This window comes from Alosa sapidissima, chromosome 1, assembly GCF_018492685.1.
Source record: "Alosa sapidissima isolate fAloSap1 chromosome 1, fAloSap1.pri, whole genome shotgun sequence".
NCBI classification, from domain to species: domain Eukaryota; kingdom Metazoa; phylum Chordata; class Actinopteri; order Clupeiformes; family Clupeidae; genus Alosa; species Alosa sapidissima.
The window spans coordinates 49165969-49180669 of NC_055957.1; the positions used below are offsets into that span (position 1 = coordinate 49165969).

The 14701-nt window shown below is 45.2% G+C and overlaps 2 protein-coding genes across 2 annotated transcripts in view; both read left to right on the forward strand.

The window, feature by feature from the left end:
• Window positions 1-7441, forward strand: part of slc22a23 (solute carrier family 22 member 23) — a 39605-nt gene extending 32164 nt beyond the window's left edge. Inside the window, exons 9-10 of the mRNA XM_042102416.1 lie at window positions 1333-1456; window positions 2207-7441. Of these exons, the coding sequence (XP_041958350.1) occupies window positions 1333-1456; window positions 2207-3707 (1625 nt within the window). The 3' untranslated portion in view covers window positions 3708-7441. The remainder of the gene's footprint in view (window positions 1-1332; window positions 1457-2206) is intronic.
• Window positions 7442-10459: 3018 nt separating this feature from the next.
• On the forward strand, window positions 10460-14511 carry tubb2 (tubulin, beta 2A class IIa). The gene is made up of 4 exons (XM_042102468.1): window positions 10460-10638; window positions 11224-11332; window positions 12131-12241; window positions 13133-14511. Exons 1-4 carry the CDS (start codon window positions 10582-10584, stop codon window positions 14215-14217), a joined length of 1362 nt encoding a protein of 453 aa, XP_041958402.1. The 5' UTR covers window positions 10460-10581; the 3' UTR covers window positions 14218-14511.
• Window positions 14512-14701: the final 190 nt, after the last annotated feature.

The following is a 14701-nucleotide window of genomic DNA, read 5'->3' on the forward strand; positions in this document are numbered from 1 at the left end:
GGCCATAAGGGAGGTGACCGTGTTGCCCCTGAGAAGGGTATTCTCTTGCGTTCTTTACCAGCTGCGACAAATGAAAGGCAAAATTGGAGGAGTTGTCACTCGACTGGGGCACGCGTGCTGCAGCTCTGTTTTGAAAAGCTCAGGGCCTTGTGTTTTCTTGCCATTCCATTGTGGTGACGAGCTGACCATCTAATAAACACTTTTCAAACGCGCGCCCTCCAGCAGCAAAACGTTTTGTACCCAAATTGTTCGCTCGTTCTGTCAGACCACTGATTCAATCTACATTGTTGTTGTGGAATTAGGATATTCTCCGGCTTCCCCAACCCCCCCCAACAACAACAACCACACACACACACACACACACACACACACACACACACACACACACCCAGTGACTCACGCTCTTTGCCTCCAAAACCATCCACACAAGCGTTGCGCTGAGGCATGTTATTCCTGCGACTGTAAACCCATTCTTATTGCGGTTTCATTTTGAAAGGATTAAAGAGCCCATGGAGACATCCGCTCTTTTTAATGAGTCTGACTTCAAGGCCTAATTAGAACGAGAAGATAGGGCTGCCCCCCCCTCCAACACCACCATCACAACCCCCACCTCCCATCGGCCGGCAAGATGTCCGGGGCCAGAGCGATCAGCTCTCCTCTGCGTTCGGATCTCGCTGGCCTTTTCCCTGGCCCTAATCCTTGCCGTGAGCTCCCCGGCCGCGTTGCAGGGGTAGAGGAAGGCTCCACAGCTCATAACCGCCCCTGCTGAGAAGGCTCTCACTTGCTTTGCGAAATTAAAACGGAGATAGCAGAGGAATGTTCCATCCTTTATTGTAGACCGTTGCTCAGTGTCAGTGTGCTGCTATGTGAGTTACGACCTCTGCTTGTCTGGGTACCGAAATGAATTCAGTCTCTAAATTAATGTGGTTTATGTAGGCCTAGCTTGCCCAGCTGACACGTTTGCTTTAGAACTGGACCGAACTTGGCTTTCATTTATCTTCACACAACCTCCTAATCTTTACTTTTTGATAGTTTGATGAGGGAAAATTTTGATTTTATGAGATGCATTTCAATAAACGCAGCCTATACTTTATCAGAGTGGCATGATCAATGATCAGAGACTGCCCTGCAGTATAAAGACCCTGATACGCAACATATCTGATGTGCACTCTTGTCAAACTAGTACTGTTTCACTCACTTAATCATTATGTAATATCATTCATTATTCAAGGTATGGTATTTCCTTTGCTTAAAGTGCCCTGAACAGAGTGCAGGGTTTTATTTTAGACAACTGAATGACTCATCTGCCTCTCTCTCTCTCTCTGCTTTCAGAGCGGTCGGACACGCTGAAAACCAACTTCTCGGTGGCATTCTCCATCATTGGCATGTTTTCCTCCCACGCAGTCAGCAATCTGAGTATCTTTTTCTGTGCAGAGATCACCCCCACAGTTATCAGGTGAGACAGCCTGCAACACCATTCCAAAATGGGAATGGGATGCACCAAGCAAGCCAAGTGGGGATGTGTAGGGTAGAGCAAATGATGTCCTTGGACAAAGGTATTCGATGTGCCTCAGAAGTAAATGTGCATAACAGCAAAAAAATCAATAGGGATTATGATGAAGGTTAGTGTTAGTGTTGTTGCTGTTGAGAGACAAAGTGGATGAGCTTGTAATTGCCATCAAGGTTCTTAAAATACACTCCACACTCAAAAAGGGAAACTTAGATTATTTGAAGAGGCTACAATCTATAGAGGGAACCACTGTATACACCCTGTTTATTTGCATTCTCTCAGCATGGCAGACTCAAACTGAATTTGCATTTCACATTGTGCAGGAAATGAAGATATGGTCTAGAGCTCCCCCTGGTGGTCATATGAAAATCTAAGAATAAATATTTGCATTGCTGACTCAATCTGCAAACATCTTGCAGCTATATCCAGTGTATAGTTTAATGTGGAGCTTTTTGGCCTTATGTAGAGAAAACAGTGAAGAATGAGAAGATATGAGTGAGAGATTGGGAGTGAGATTGGCGTTTGTGTCCCCATGGGCATACGTAAAAGTATATTGTTAATATGTCAGTGCAGTGCCTTTGTACAGGTTGTCGTGTCATGACTGCATGTTTGCTAGTTTTTCAAGTGTATGTGTTAGCTTGTTATATTCATAATTGAGCTGGTAGTAAAGACCTGCCTGACTGTGCTTGTGCTCAGGGGTGGAGGCCTTGGTCTGGTCCTGGCCAGCGCAGGGTTTGGCATGCTGACCGCCCCCATCATGGAGCTGCACGACCAGAAGGGCTACTTCCTGCACCACGTCATCTTTGCCTGCTGCACGCTCATCTGCATCATCTGCATCCTGCTGCTGCCCGAGACGCGCTACCAGCCGCTGCCCGAGACGCTGGCCGACGGCGAGAGCTACACGCGCCAGCCGCTGCTGCCCCCGCGCAAGCCCGGCGAGCAGCACATCCCGCTGACCAAGTCGGAGAGTCGGGAGTACGCCCGTGTCGCCGACACGCCACTGCACGAGGCCGCCGCCACCCTCGTGTCCACCATGGACTCCACAGCGTCGTCGGCCGTCGACATCACCCTGCCCTCCCTCCACATCGAGGAGGACGTGGCCGTCCAGGCAGCCGAGGACACTGCGCTTAACTTAACGACGAAGCCCGTGGCTGTAGAGGAGGCCGAACCGTGCGCCACAGCGCCAACCACGAGGCCTGCCGAGGCCGGCCTCACCACTGACCACCCCACTGAGGACCGTCCAGCTGAGGACGCCTCGGAGCCGGTCCAGCTCGCGTCCGTCGAGCCGGAGTTCCCTCAGGACAGCAGCACTCCCCTCCTCACAAGCTCCACCAGAGCCCCCAGAGCCAGCTCTCCCAGACACCCCGCAGCCCCCAACCTTATTCCTGACCTCTCGACTGCCCCTCCCGACACAGATGCCCCTGTGTCCCCCGCAAAAATCGAACCTCCCCCTGCTGTCCCCTTAGCGGATGCTGTGCCCATGGCCAAAATGGATCCCCCCTGTCCAGATCTAATTGATTCTTCCTCACCCCAGCCAATGGCCAGTGCCCCTCTCGTCGAAGCTTCCTCCACGGCCGGCGAGAGTTCTCCTGCTCCTGTGGCCAGTGATGACGTCCTTCTCCCTGACATGGACGCCGATGTTTCCTTCGTGAACGAAACCACAGCGCCCTCCGTGGTGGACACCACATCCCATGATTTAATCGATCCCACCTCGTCCCCCGTCGTTAATGACGACCTTGCCCCCCCTCCCTCTCCCGTTTCAGACTGTAGCACCTCTCCTTTGTTGGACTCCACGCCTCTAACTCTAGTGGACTCCCCCATCCCCTCTTTGATAGACAGTTTGCCCGCCACCATTCCACCTGTCCCATCCTCCTCTCCTCCCTTGTCTAGAGACTCTATCTCTCCATCCATCATACCTCCTAAACTGATGGACTCTACCATCGCGCCGGTCACTACCACTCCCTGTCACGTAGGTGCTGCTACCCCCTCTCCTCCCCTTCCCAACGTGGACTCAACCAATCCTCTGTTAACAGACACTGTCCAAGACCTCACAGTGGACTCAGCTGCGGCCTCTCCTCCGCCCTCTCCTCCAGGGATGCCCCCATCCTTCAGCATGGACTGCACCGTCTCTTCGCCCATAGACTCTGGCCTTACAGCTGCTGATGCCGCCACTACCAACGGAGTGGCGTCCTCATGATAGCCAGTTGCCCTCTCTACACAGGAGACTAGCCTTCTCTCTCCCTCCCCCCCAACCCAAGTGGTCTTGACACAGGAGGGGACTGAGATGTCGTCACGGGACCAGGGGGGTGGGGGGAAGGGTCATCAAAATAGCCAGTTCTGAGCTTCCAGTGTGCAACCAATGAGCTGCTCTCCTGACGGAGGTTCACCCGGAAAGGGACAGGAAAACGTGAGGAAGGAAGTTGGGAATCATCCACAGTTGGAGCATCTCCTTCCCTCCTCCAAAATGGAGTGACTGACACTCTGGTTACTGTGATTGGGCTGCACTGGTGTCAGTCAGTTAAATCCAGGTTATTATTGGCACATCAAAGACCTGCTTGTTGAAAATGAAGGAAGTCCTAAGTCCTAAGCTATGGAAAGCTGTATAGCAGCCATTTGTGGTCACCATTTGAATAGTGCCAAGAGAACTTAACACACCGTAGTGGATTTAATTGGAACAAACTAAAATGCAGAAAAAAGGTACCGGTAGTGAAGTGTACAATATTATGTGAAAAATATTTTTTTTGTAATTTGGTGAGCAAAAAAAAAAAAAAAGATAGCAGCTTTCAAAAAAGTACATGAGTAAAACCAAACAAGAAAACCAAGGTGATATGCAGCAGCCCAAAAAAAGGATACTACTTTTTAAAGGGAAAGGGTTAGGGGCTTCACTGTCATGTCATGACATGAAATGGTGAAGAAAAAAAAATCAACTCTTATGATGTTTGGAGGTAGCATTGATCTAACATATTTGTAGACCTCAAGTTTCAACTGCGTGTGCTGCCGTGTGTGTGTTCCAAAGCTTCACTAGAGCCACACCCAAGAATGAATAGTCTGCCATGCCCATGCAAACCTAAACAAACAGAACACCTTCCTAACACTGTTTACTCCCTCTGAAGGAGCTGAAATGATGGGTTTAGGTGAAGGATAGCTGTGGATTCCTCATGAAGGACTGTTTCATACATGTTCGTATTTTTACACTGGAACTTTCTTACAGTTTGTTGGGCCAGTGTATGCAATTGAATTCTTGTGAATGTGGTAACCTTGGTATAAGAACCTGTGTACTGTATGCTGTTGTGCTACCAATGTTGAGCTTGAGTACAAAAAAAAGAAACAAAAATGTATTTTGCAACTTTATCTTTTAAATGGCCTGCCCCTAGTGCATTACACCAAGGGACTGTTACCATATCTGTGTGAATGTAAGTGGCACTTTATCTTTCACAAAAATTTGCAACACAGCATGTAACCGTGAAAAGAAAATGTGAAATTTTCCCTCACAGCAAAGACGTGACCGAAGTGAACATTATTTTCAAAGACTCAAAGAAGTTTGTATTTAGCATCTGTCAGTATATGTGTCACATTTTGAAAATATGATTGCCAGATATTGATTTCTGTTTATATACTATAGCATATATAAACCACATATGTAAGTATGTCTCATATATGACATAATATATGTACATAAAGATGTACTTGAAGCAGCAATAATTGGTGTGTTTACAAAATGTGACATACATACTGACATATATTTAAGTACAATCCAACCTCTGTTTTAATATATTAATATCTATTAATATAAAGTACTGAAAACTGAAAAGAGGGCTGGTGTACTTGTGATTTCCTGATTTTGATACGTTAGAGAAAAAAAACAATTATGAATGTGCTTATTTTTGAAAATCAAATTCTGGTGGCCATGTACCAAAATCTGTGATTTGTTGGTGATGTCTGCTGATCTGCTTTGCCAGAGGGCAGATTGCAGAGCATTGTGCCATAGTCACAGTTTACAGTAGTCCGTTCATGTGAGCAGAAGAGATGTTACATTGCAACGCAATGTGACCGAACTCAGTGTTGTCATAATCATTTCAGTGCTTAGTCCACTCTCTGACCATTTAGTGATCGCCATGGAATAGCCACGGGGAAATGACTACATATTTTGTAATACTGAGAGATTCAGTATGTGGTAACTGTGTAATCATGTAATGCTAACAGTTAGGTATTGCAGTGACCGATGTAGCTTGGTGTTTTATCACTTCAGTTTGTGTTATTCAGTGAGCAATGTCAGCTAGTTTTGGCACAAGCCAATGACAACTCTGAGTTAGAATAGATGTATTGTTAAAAGACAGAATGGCTATTTTTTATGCAACTGACAAACTTGCCGACAAGGGCCAAAGCCACACCAGTTGGTCAACTATTACCAGTACACTTCTCAAGTGAAGTGCAGTGCATTTACCTTATTGTGAGAACTATACAATAATAAAATGACGAGCATCACATTGAAGAAGCCATGATTTCAAGACAAACAGCGAGAGCCCTGAGGAGATAGTCCAGACGTCTCTAGCTTTAGCATCAGGCAGTTTGAGCCATCGCCTGGCCCACCATCAGTCTAGTGGCTGTGGACTTATAGTAGATACCTGGAAGAGCTGGCTATTGACTCAGGTTGCATAGCAGCCTGTGATGAAAAAAGTGCCCTTTGATTACCAAGCACTCTCTTCATTGGATGGGTGGTGGTGTTGTTGTTTTTTTTTTGTAAATATTCCCCTCCGTGTAGCAGAACCATCTGTCTAGAATGTGCCCTCTCACTGCAGCAATACATGTTTTTTTTTATCATGACAAAATTATGTAAAGCTTACGAAGCACATCATTTCTTATTACTAGGGGGGAATAGTGCCAGTCCCAGACCAGGCCTGAAAGTCCTGTACTATCTCTGTATCCTAGACAGCACTACATAGTGAAAAGGTGCTAGTACGCAGTCCCTGGGCTACTTAAATAATCGCCATTGGAGACTGCCGCAAGGTTACCAGCCATATCAGCAAAACCACTTGAACCTGTTCATCCAGGAGAGAGGTAGTAGAGCCGCGAATGATCAGATGAATGTGTTGGAGATGTGGATGAGCTTCCTTCAAGCCTACGGCATAGTTGTCACTCATTGCCAGTGCAATATGGCATGACATGCTCATAATAACCAAAATGTAACCAAACTAACCAAGGCTCATACACACCTTATGATCACACCTTTAAAACAGAGGGTTATTTGCTTAGTGCCCCATACAGTAGGTGCAACCATCGTACCTGTTGTACAAATGAGTTGGACGGCCCATACAAAAGAACACACTCCAAGAATGTACCTCAAGCTGAGGAGCTCCACAGAATGACCACTCCAGGTACACCCTGACCCCGCGAGGGAATGAGAGCACAGAGTGTGAGTGAAGTGAATGTAAACCACTGATGGCTCATGTTTCAATGCCCTTGTATGTTTTTTTTGTTGTTTTTTTTTAACACAGATAATGCACTTGTACATAAGCCATACATGCTGTTGTAATAAACTTCACTATTTATTGATTACCTACAAATGTGGCTGTTGTGAATGGCTGGTGTAATTTTTTCACGTCAGTTGGGACTTTCCACTAAAATGCTTTAATTACAGAACTCTTCAATAGTTAATGATGTATTTCACAAAGTTGAAAGAGATTAATGTGAACCCAAAGGCTAGCAAATGGCCCTTGTCTCGATGTGTAACTGTAACTATAGTCAACCATCTGATGACACCATGGACCCTACTTTAAATGACGGGCAAACTGTAAAGTCAGGTGTCTTTTGCATGAACCAAAGCTGTCATGTGCGGGAGCACTGAGCAATGTTTGCGCTTATGATCTTGCTCATGGAATTAAATTAGGGGATGGATTTTGCCTTGTTATTAAATTAGCTTTCACCTCACCATCTCCTGTCTCTATCTGTCAAGACATGTCTCTCTACTCATACACACACATTTCCCCTTGGGGATCAATAATGTATCTATCTATCTATCTATCTATCTATCATACTCATTGAGTTTAGCCATCCAATCACAATCTATCACAACTGACCCGATGAGCACCTCTTGTGCCCCTGTCCCTCACTCTGTAGACACTGCGTTTTGCTTGATGGTGTTTGAAGCCCCCACCATCGACTTCAAGGCACCTAACCCTAACCCTGGTGCCTTCCATCCAGCGCTGCCTGGAAGATGACATTGGGGGCTTAAAACACCATTGTGCCTGTGGCTCAGTGTTCACATTCACATTGTCCATTGAAAAAAAGGTTTTTGTCACACTCCAGGTTAACTTTAGGCCTATACCTCTGTTCAGGGATGGGTAAAAATACATTTAAATGTAATTTAAAATAAACATGAAATACCCTAATTTTAAGTGCATTAAAATAAATTACAAAGTAAACTACAGTAGCCACGCCATGTATCAAAATAAATACTGTATTTTTGTATTTTCAATATACTAAAAATACTATTTAAAGAGAGCATGAAATCACTTTGCAACCTCTCCATATCTGTTTATTCATCAGTCCTTCATCAGTACACTGACTCTGTTGATTAAGTGGACATTGTTTGAGAACAATCAGCTAAACAGTCAACAGACCAACTATGCTGACCTGCCTGTTACATCTCAAAGCCCTCAATACTGTATCAGAAATACACTCAAAAAGTACTGAACTTATCAAGTGGTACAAAGTGGAGACAAGTCCCTGGCATTGTCAATGCATGCCCAGATTGCTTGATATAGCACTGTGTAACGCTGTTGATCAGGAAGGATGATGACACTCTTTGCTGTTTTTTTTTACTTATTACTTGTAAGCGCTAACACCAAGGGGGTTAAATATGAATTTCTCATCGTATTGCTTTAGATGATACATGGGGCAACTTTTTGAGCAATATTGCAGGGCAACCACAACGTGTTCCGATTGGATGATTAAGTTCTCAAGAAACTCATGATAAAGTTCTCAAGAAACTTGCACTCATCTTGCAATGGATCATCTTCTTGAATCTCAATATGATCACAACACATTTGGGCATTTGGGTTACAGCACCAGTCAGAGGTTACATTCATTGTTTTGCACTTTTATGATCACATCACCAAAAGTATTGGTTTTACCAAAAATATTTGCCTGTATTTTTAAACTACAAAAAAACACACCTATACAGTACTTTGATATAAAATACGAAACCATTTTCTTCAACCCAATAAAATACAAAATACTATTTTACATGTAAATACTACCCATCCCAGCCTCTGTTCAACTCGTCACACCACTGTCACAATCAAAATTTTCCAAGCTGATAACACCTAAAATAGATGCCCATTACTGACCCCTGTTACTTTTTCCAGTATTGTGGATTATTCCTACCGCTGAAATCAAGAAGACGCCTATGTAGTCACAAAGCCAGAACTGAGAAACTCAGGAGAAGTTTTTATCCCCAGGCCATCCGAACTCTGAACTCACACTATACTGACTTTGCACACATTCACTCCTCAGCACTCTCAAACATTTCCCAACTCTGAACTCACACTATACTGACTGTGCACTCATTCACTCCTCAGCACTCACATACACAGCACACTATCCCATCTCCCTTGTCATCCCCCCAACACACACACCAAGACCCCTGGCAGTTGGGTTAGCCCCTTGAGCCGTGGATCTGCCCAAGGTTTCTTCCTTAGTAGGGAGTTTTTCCTTGCCCCTGTTGCTCTTGGATGCTCCTTGTTGGTGCCCCCCCCCCCCAATCCCAATCCTCCCCCACCTTTCTTATGTAGCCCTTGCCACTTAATCTACTAAACCCCTCTTCTATTGCACTTTTTACCCTCCCCCCCCCCCCCTATAAATGCACAAATAGGCTGACATCAGACATAATTTCACTGCATTTCTTACATCCAGTAACTATATGCATGTGACAATAAACTTCCTTGTATCCTTGTATTGGATCTCTGCAGAAATGGATTTTCATATGCTATCATAGGCTATGTAGTGTTCATGGGTTAATTCATAACTGCGGTACGCTAGGTTACCATTACCTTACTTAAGGCTAACCTACATTAAGGGGAGTAAATTGCTCAAAGTAAATGTCTAAAAGTTTTGTGACTATATTTTCACTATTTAATCTCTGACCTAAATGAAGATATGAAGACTTTGTTTAATTATATACTGTATGTTTGTGTTAATATGTGAAAATTTTAGTCTTCTTGAGGAAATTACTTGTCTTTCTCCAATGGTGAAAGACTTTACCATATGCTATGACACAAATAAGTCACAAAATGTACAGCGTTGCTCTCAGAATTTTAATGTATAGGACACTTTCTAAAAAAAACACACAGATGCAAGAATTTGTGTTTGTATAGGCCTAATGAATTAAGTGAGCATTGCTCAACGTTTTTATTTCAAAGGATCTCACGTCAAATAAGGCGACCAAAATAATTTAGGCCTACTTCATTACATTGAATTACAGTAGGCTAGCCTTTGTGTAGTAAATGTTGCCACAATACTGCGGGCCTCAGCAGTGTCGAACAATGCATTTCTCCAGACAAGGTTTGAGGTAGTGTCCTCATTTTAGGACACATGCCCTGAATGACACGACATGTGCTATGGCGACCTCTGTAGGGGAGCCCATAAAAATTATGCAGATCCAGGAAATCCAAAAAAGTGACAAAAGACCAGACATGTTATACAGACATACTTTCAGGCGATGTCCCTGGAATTGCAACGCTACCTCTGAACCCAAACATGATTTCATTCCTGGCGAATCAGCAGTTGGACACTTGCACCACAGCTGCACCGTCAGGACGGGCGATGCCGCATCCTCACCCCCGTCCCCACTGCATCAAAGTGGTGCTCGCTGATAGGCTAACGGTGATGCTGGGATGCTGCGCTGGCGTGACGTCATCCAATCACCGGTCTAAATGATGACTCCCTCAGGCTCACCGTTCGCGAGGAATGTAGAGACGGCTGGTGGACCGATTGAGAGCTGTAGGTATTAAAGCACATCACGGTTGAGAGCGAAACAAAAGGCTTGCTGCGGGTAGCCTACCAATTTCATCATGAGGGAGATTGTGCATATCCAGGCTGGTCAGTGTGGAAATCAGATTGGTGCAAAGGTAAGGGTAGCCTACTGTATGAATTATTTTAACTTATCACAACTTTTCCTTTAAGCATGAGATATTTAGCATGTTTTAATGAACTGCGTGGCATTGCCCTCCCTCAAGTTAACCTCTAGGTTGTATCAAGTATTTTGTGTATTTTACTTAGTCTTAGTGTTACTGATTCTAATGAGAATCTCTGAATCTAGTCGTATTTCAAATATTTCAGTTAGGCTAGATTGTAGCCTCCTGACAGTCGTGTTGCATAGCCGAAATCCGCCTGGAATTACTGCCATCGATATCTGCGTAGATTAAGTATAGATTTGTGTGTGTCATATGGGTGCGGTCGAGGTGCATGGGGACACGAGATGTGGGGCAAGGGGCTGCAGTGGCTATGATGGTCTGCGGTGTGACAGCCCGCAGACCAGTGCATGCGCAAACACGACAAGTTTCAGGCCGGGAATAGGCTATTTCACCGGTCTCATTAGTTCTCATTCATCGTCAGAATGATTGACGTTTGACATTGCACCATAGATATACGTAGGCTATTGCACATAGTGGTAGTAGTGGATGTAAAATGACCCCAATGCCTGTTTGTTCTAGTTCTGGGAAGTAATTAGTGATGAGCATGGCATCGACCCGACTGGCAGTTACCAAGGTGACAGTGACCTGCAACTGGAAAGGATAAACGTGTACTACAATGAAGCCTCCGGTAAAGTCATATTCCAAGTCTATCTCAGTGTCTGCTTCATGTTGCTTTACGGCCTTGCAATGCGGTGAAATATACCCTTTCACTGCAGTGTCCAGAAAAACTAGACGTGCCATCAACAAACGCACGCATTCAAGACAAAATAATGTTGTCATTTTCCCTTTTTAAGTAGGCTAAGTTAATGTCATTTCTGGTGTGGATGAATGAATAGGACAGAATATAATAAGGATATGCCAAACATTGAACATTAGAGTGAGTAGTTTTGAAGTGACAGCTTTTAATGTTATGAAACATTGGACATTGGATGTGTCACATGCATTGAGCTGAATGTAATGAGTCTACCTCAGCTGTTTTCTCCCCCTTCTGTGTCTGGAGCAAGCACTTTATCAGAGCTGCTACTGCAGTCTGCGGAAGGGAGAGGCAGAAAAAATAGCTTAGAGGGCTGGTGTCCTCATTAAACAACTACCCAGGGAGGTACTAAGAGGACATAGCAGTGCTTCTGGCAAACATTCTTTTTAATCATGTATCTGTATGAAATAATGACACTGGCTGAAACTATGGTAACACCATTCTGCCCCACCCTTTGCCCCTTAAGGGACTGACATTCAGGTAGCCTATATTCTTTTGTGCATGCACTGTGAACATTCTAGAAAGCTGGACAGGGTTACATAGGGGATGTGCCAGAAACAAGTCTATGTCTTTGCACTTTTGATATGTTCTAGCAGGAACAGTCAGAAACAGAGACTGCTCCTGCCCAGTATGGTGCGGACTCTAACTGCCATGTCGTCCTCTCTTCAACAGGCAATAAGTTTGTCCCTCGAGCCATCCTGGTGGACCTGGAGCCAGGCACCATGGACTCTGTCCGCTCCGGCCCCTTTGGACAAATCTTCAGGCCAGATAACTTTGTTTTCGGTAAGTGATCATGACAGCTTAACATATCAGGATCATATATAAATCATAAGAGGATCCCCAGGATTCCTGAATTTCCCCTTGGGGATCAATAAAGTATCTCTCTATCTATCTATCATTGTGAGTTGGGAATCAAACTACGGAGCTAATGGAAAAGCCTATAAGAGTAGGATCTGAATTTGGGTTATATTTGAGGGTGGTGGGCGGGGGGGTGGGGCACTGGGTCACTGACGGTGACTCAGCATGACAGTCAGAAAATCAGTATGGCTGATTTTACTACATTAAACCAATACAGTTTCACATAGACAACAATGGAACAATACAATCAAGACAACAAATCAGTGTAATTGCAACATATTAGACTAATATTACTATTTTTTATTTGCTTGAAGGATTTCTAAATCATTTTACTTATAGTAATTTTAAGGTTCACTGTCTGAGGTCTATCACTAGAAAATATAATATTTTATGAACGTTGAAAGTCCTTTTTAGCACATTTAATGCAGTCCATTTTGTATTGAAGCTATATCTATTTTAATTGCACCACTGTGTGTTGTTTAATCAGCGTCTTTCAAACTACTGGTCCATGACATACACTGGTAGCTTCATTAAATATTCTCCAAATGGGGACTGCCCTCCATCTCACAGCTCTGTTTCCAGGGTCCTCTGATGGGACATTGTGCAGTAACAAAATGGCTGTGAAATGCAGCCTACCTCAGCTGCCGCTTAATCATACCCCAGAAAGAGCAAGGAAGCACATGTTGACCATAGAAGTCCTTGACTGAAGATAACTCCACTTAGGCCTCATTCTTTGAATATAGATGAACAATGAGTGCATGTGCAATTTGTGCAATAAATATCTGCAATCCCACTGCAATGCTTTTGTTTTTCCAGGTCAGAGTGGTGCTGGAAATAACTGGGCCAAGGGACACTACACGGAAGGAGCTGAGCTAGTGGACTCTGTCCTGGACGTGGTGAGGAAAGAGTCTGAGAACTGTGACTGCCTGCAGGGCTTCCAGCTCACCCACTCTCTGGGCGGTGGCACCGGATCAGGCATGGGCACCCTGCTCATCAGCAAGATCCGCGAAGAGTACCCCGACCGCATCATGAACACCTTCAGCGTCATGCCCTCGCCCAAAGTGTCCGACACCGTCGTGGAGCCCTACAACGCCACACTCTCCGTGCATCAGCTGGTGGAGAACACCGACGAGACCTTCAGCATTGACAACGAGGCCCTCTACGACATCTGCTTCCGCACGCTCAAGCTCACCACCCCCACGTACGGCGACCTCAATCACCTGGTGTCGGCCACCATGAGCGGAGTGACCACCTGCCTGCGCTTCCCCGGCCAGCTCAACGCCGACCTCCGCAAGCTCGCCGTCAACATGGTGCCCTTCCCCCGCCTGCACTTCTTCATGCCTGGGTTCGCCCCGCTCACCAGCAGAGGTAGCCAGCAGTACCGCGCCCTGTCCGTGCCCGAGCTGACCCAGCAGATGTTCGACGCCAAGAACATGATGGCCGCCTGCGACCCACGCCACGGGCGCTACCTGACGGTGGCAGCCATCTTCCGCGGACGCATGTCCATGAAGGAGGTGGACGAGCAGATGCTCAGCGTGCAGAACAAGAACAGCAGCTACTTCGTGGAGTGGATCCCCAACAACGTCAAGACGGCCGTCTGCGACATCCCGCCCCGTGGCCTCAAGATGTCCGCCACCTTCATCGGCAACAGCACGGCCATCCAGGAGCTGTTCCGCCGCATCTCTGAACAGTTCACCGCCATGTTCCGACGCAAGGCCTTCCTCCACTGGTACACCGGCGAGGGCATGGACGAGATGGAGTTCACCGAGGCCGAGAGCAACATGAACGACCTGGTGTCTGAGTACCAGCAGTACCAAGACGCCACTGCTGATGAGATGGGCGAATATGAAGAAGATGAGCTGGAGGATGAGGAGGATATCCGCCAAGAGGTCCGCCACTGAGGCAGGCATACACACCCAGCCACTGCTTCTTTTATTTCATTTTAGTAAAATAGTCAGTTAGTTTTCAGATCACAGCTTTCTGATGCATCAGACAGCAACATAGGGTCTACAGTACTCAACAGTGCTCGTTTTCGCAACGTAGAGCCTTTAAATGAAGTGCTACAGTGTTATTATTGTGGTAAAGAAAGACGTATATTGGTACTGGATTTACTTTGTTGCTATGTTGACAAAATAAATTTACCTCAAATGTCCGTTTCCAGATCATGTCCTAATAAAACAAATCTGTCTAACTGACTGCACATCTTTTATTTGTCTAATCCAGAAATGGTCTGTGTTAAGAGCAAAATTGTGCCTTGCAAACACCAATAAATAATCCTAATCCAGCTCAGCAATGGTTGATTGGATATAGAAGTCATGTTTATAGCTTTAAAGCCTAAAAACTATTTCCAAGCATCAATCAAGAAAATGATGGGGAAAGTGTTAA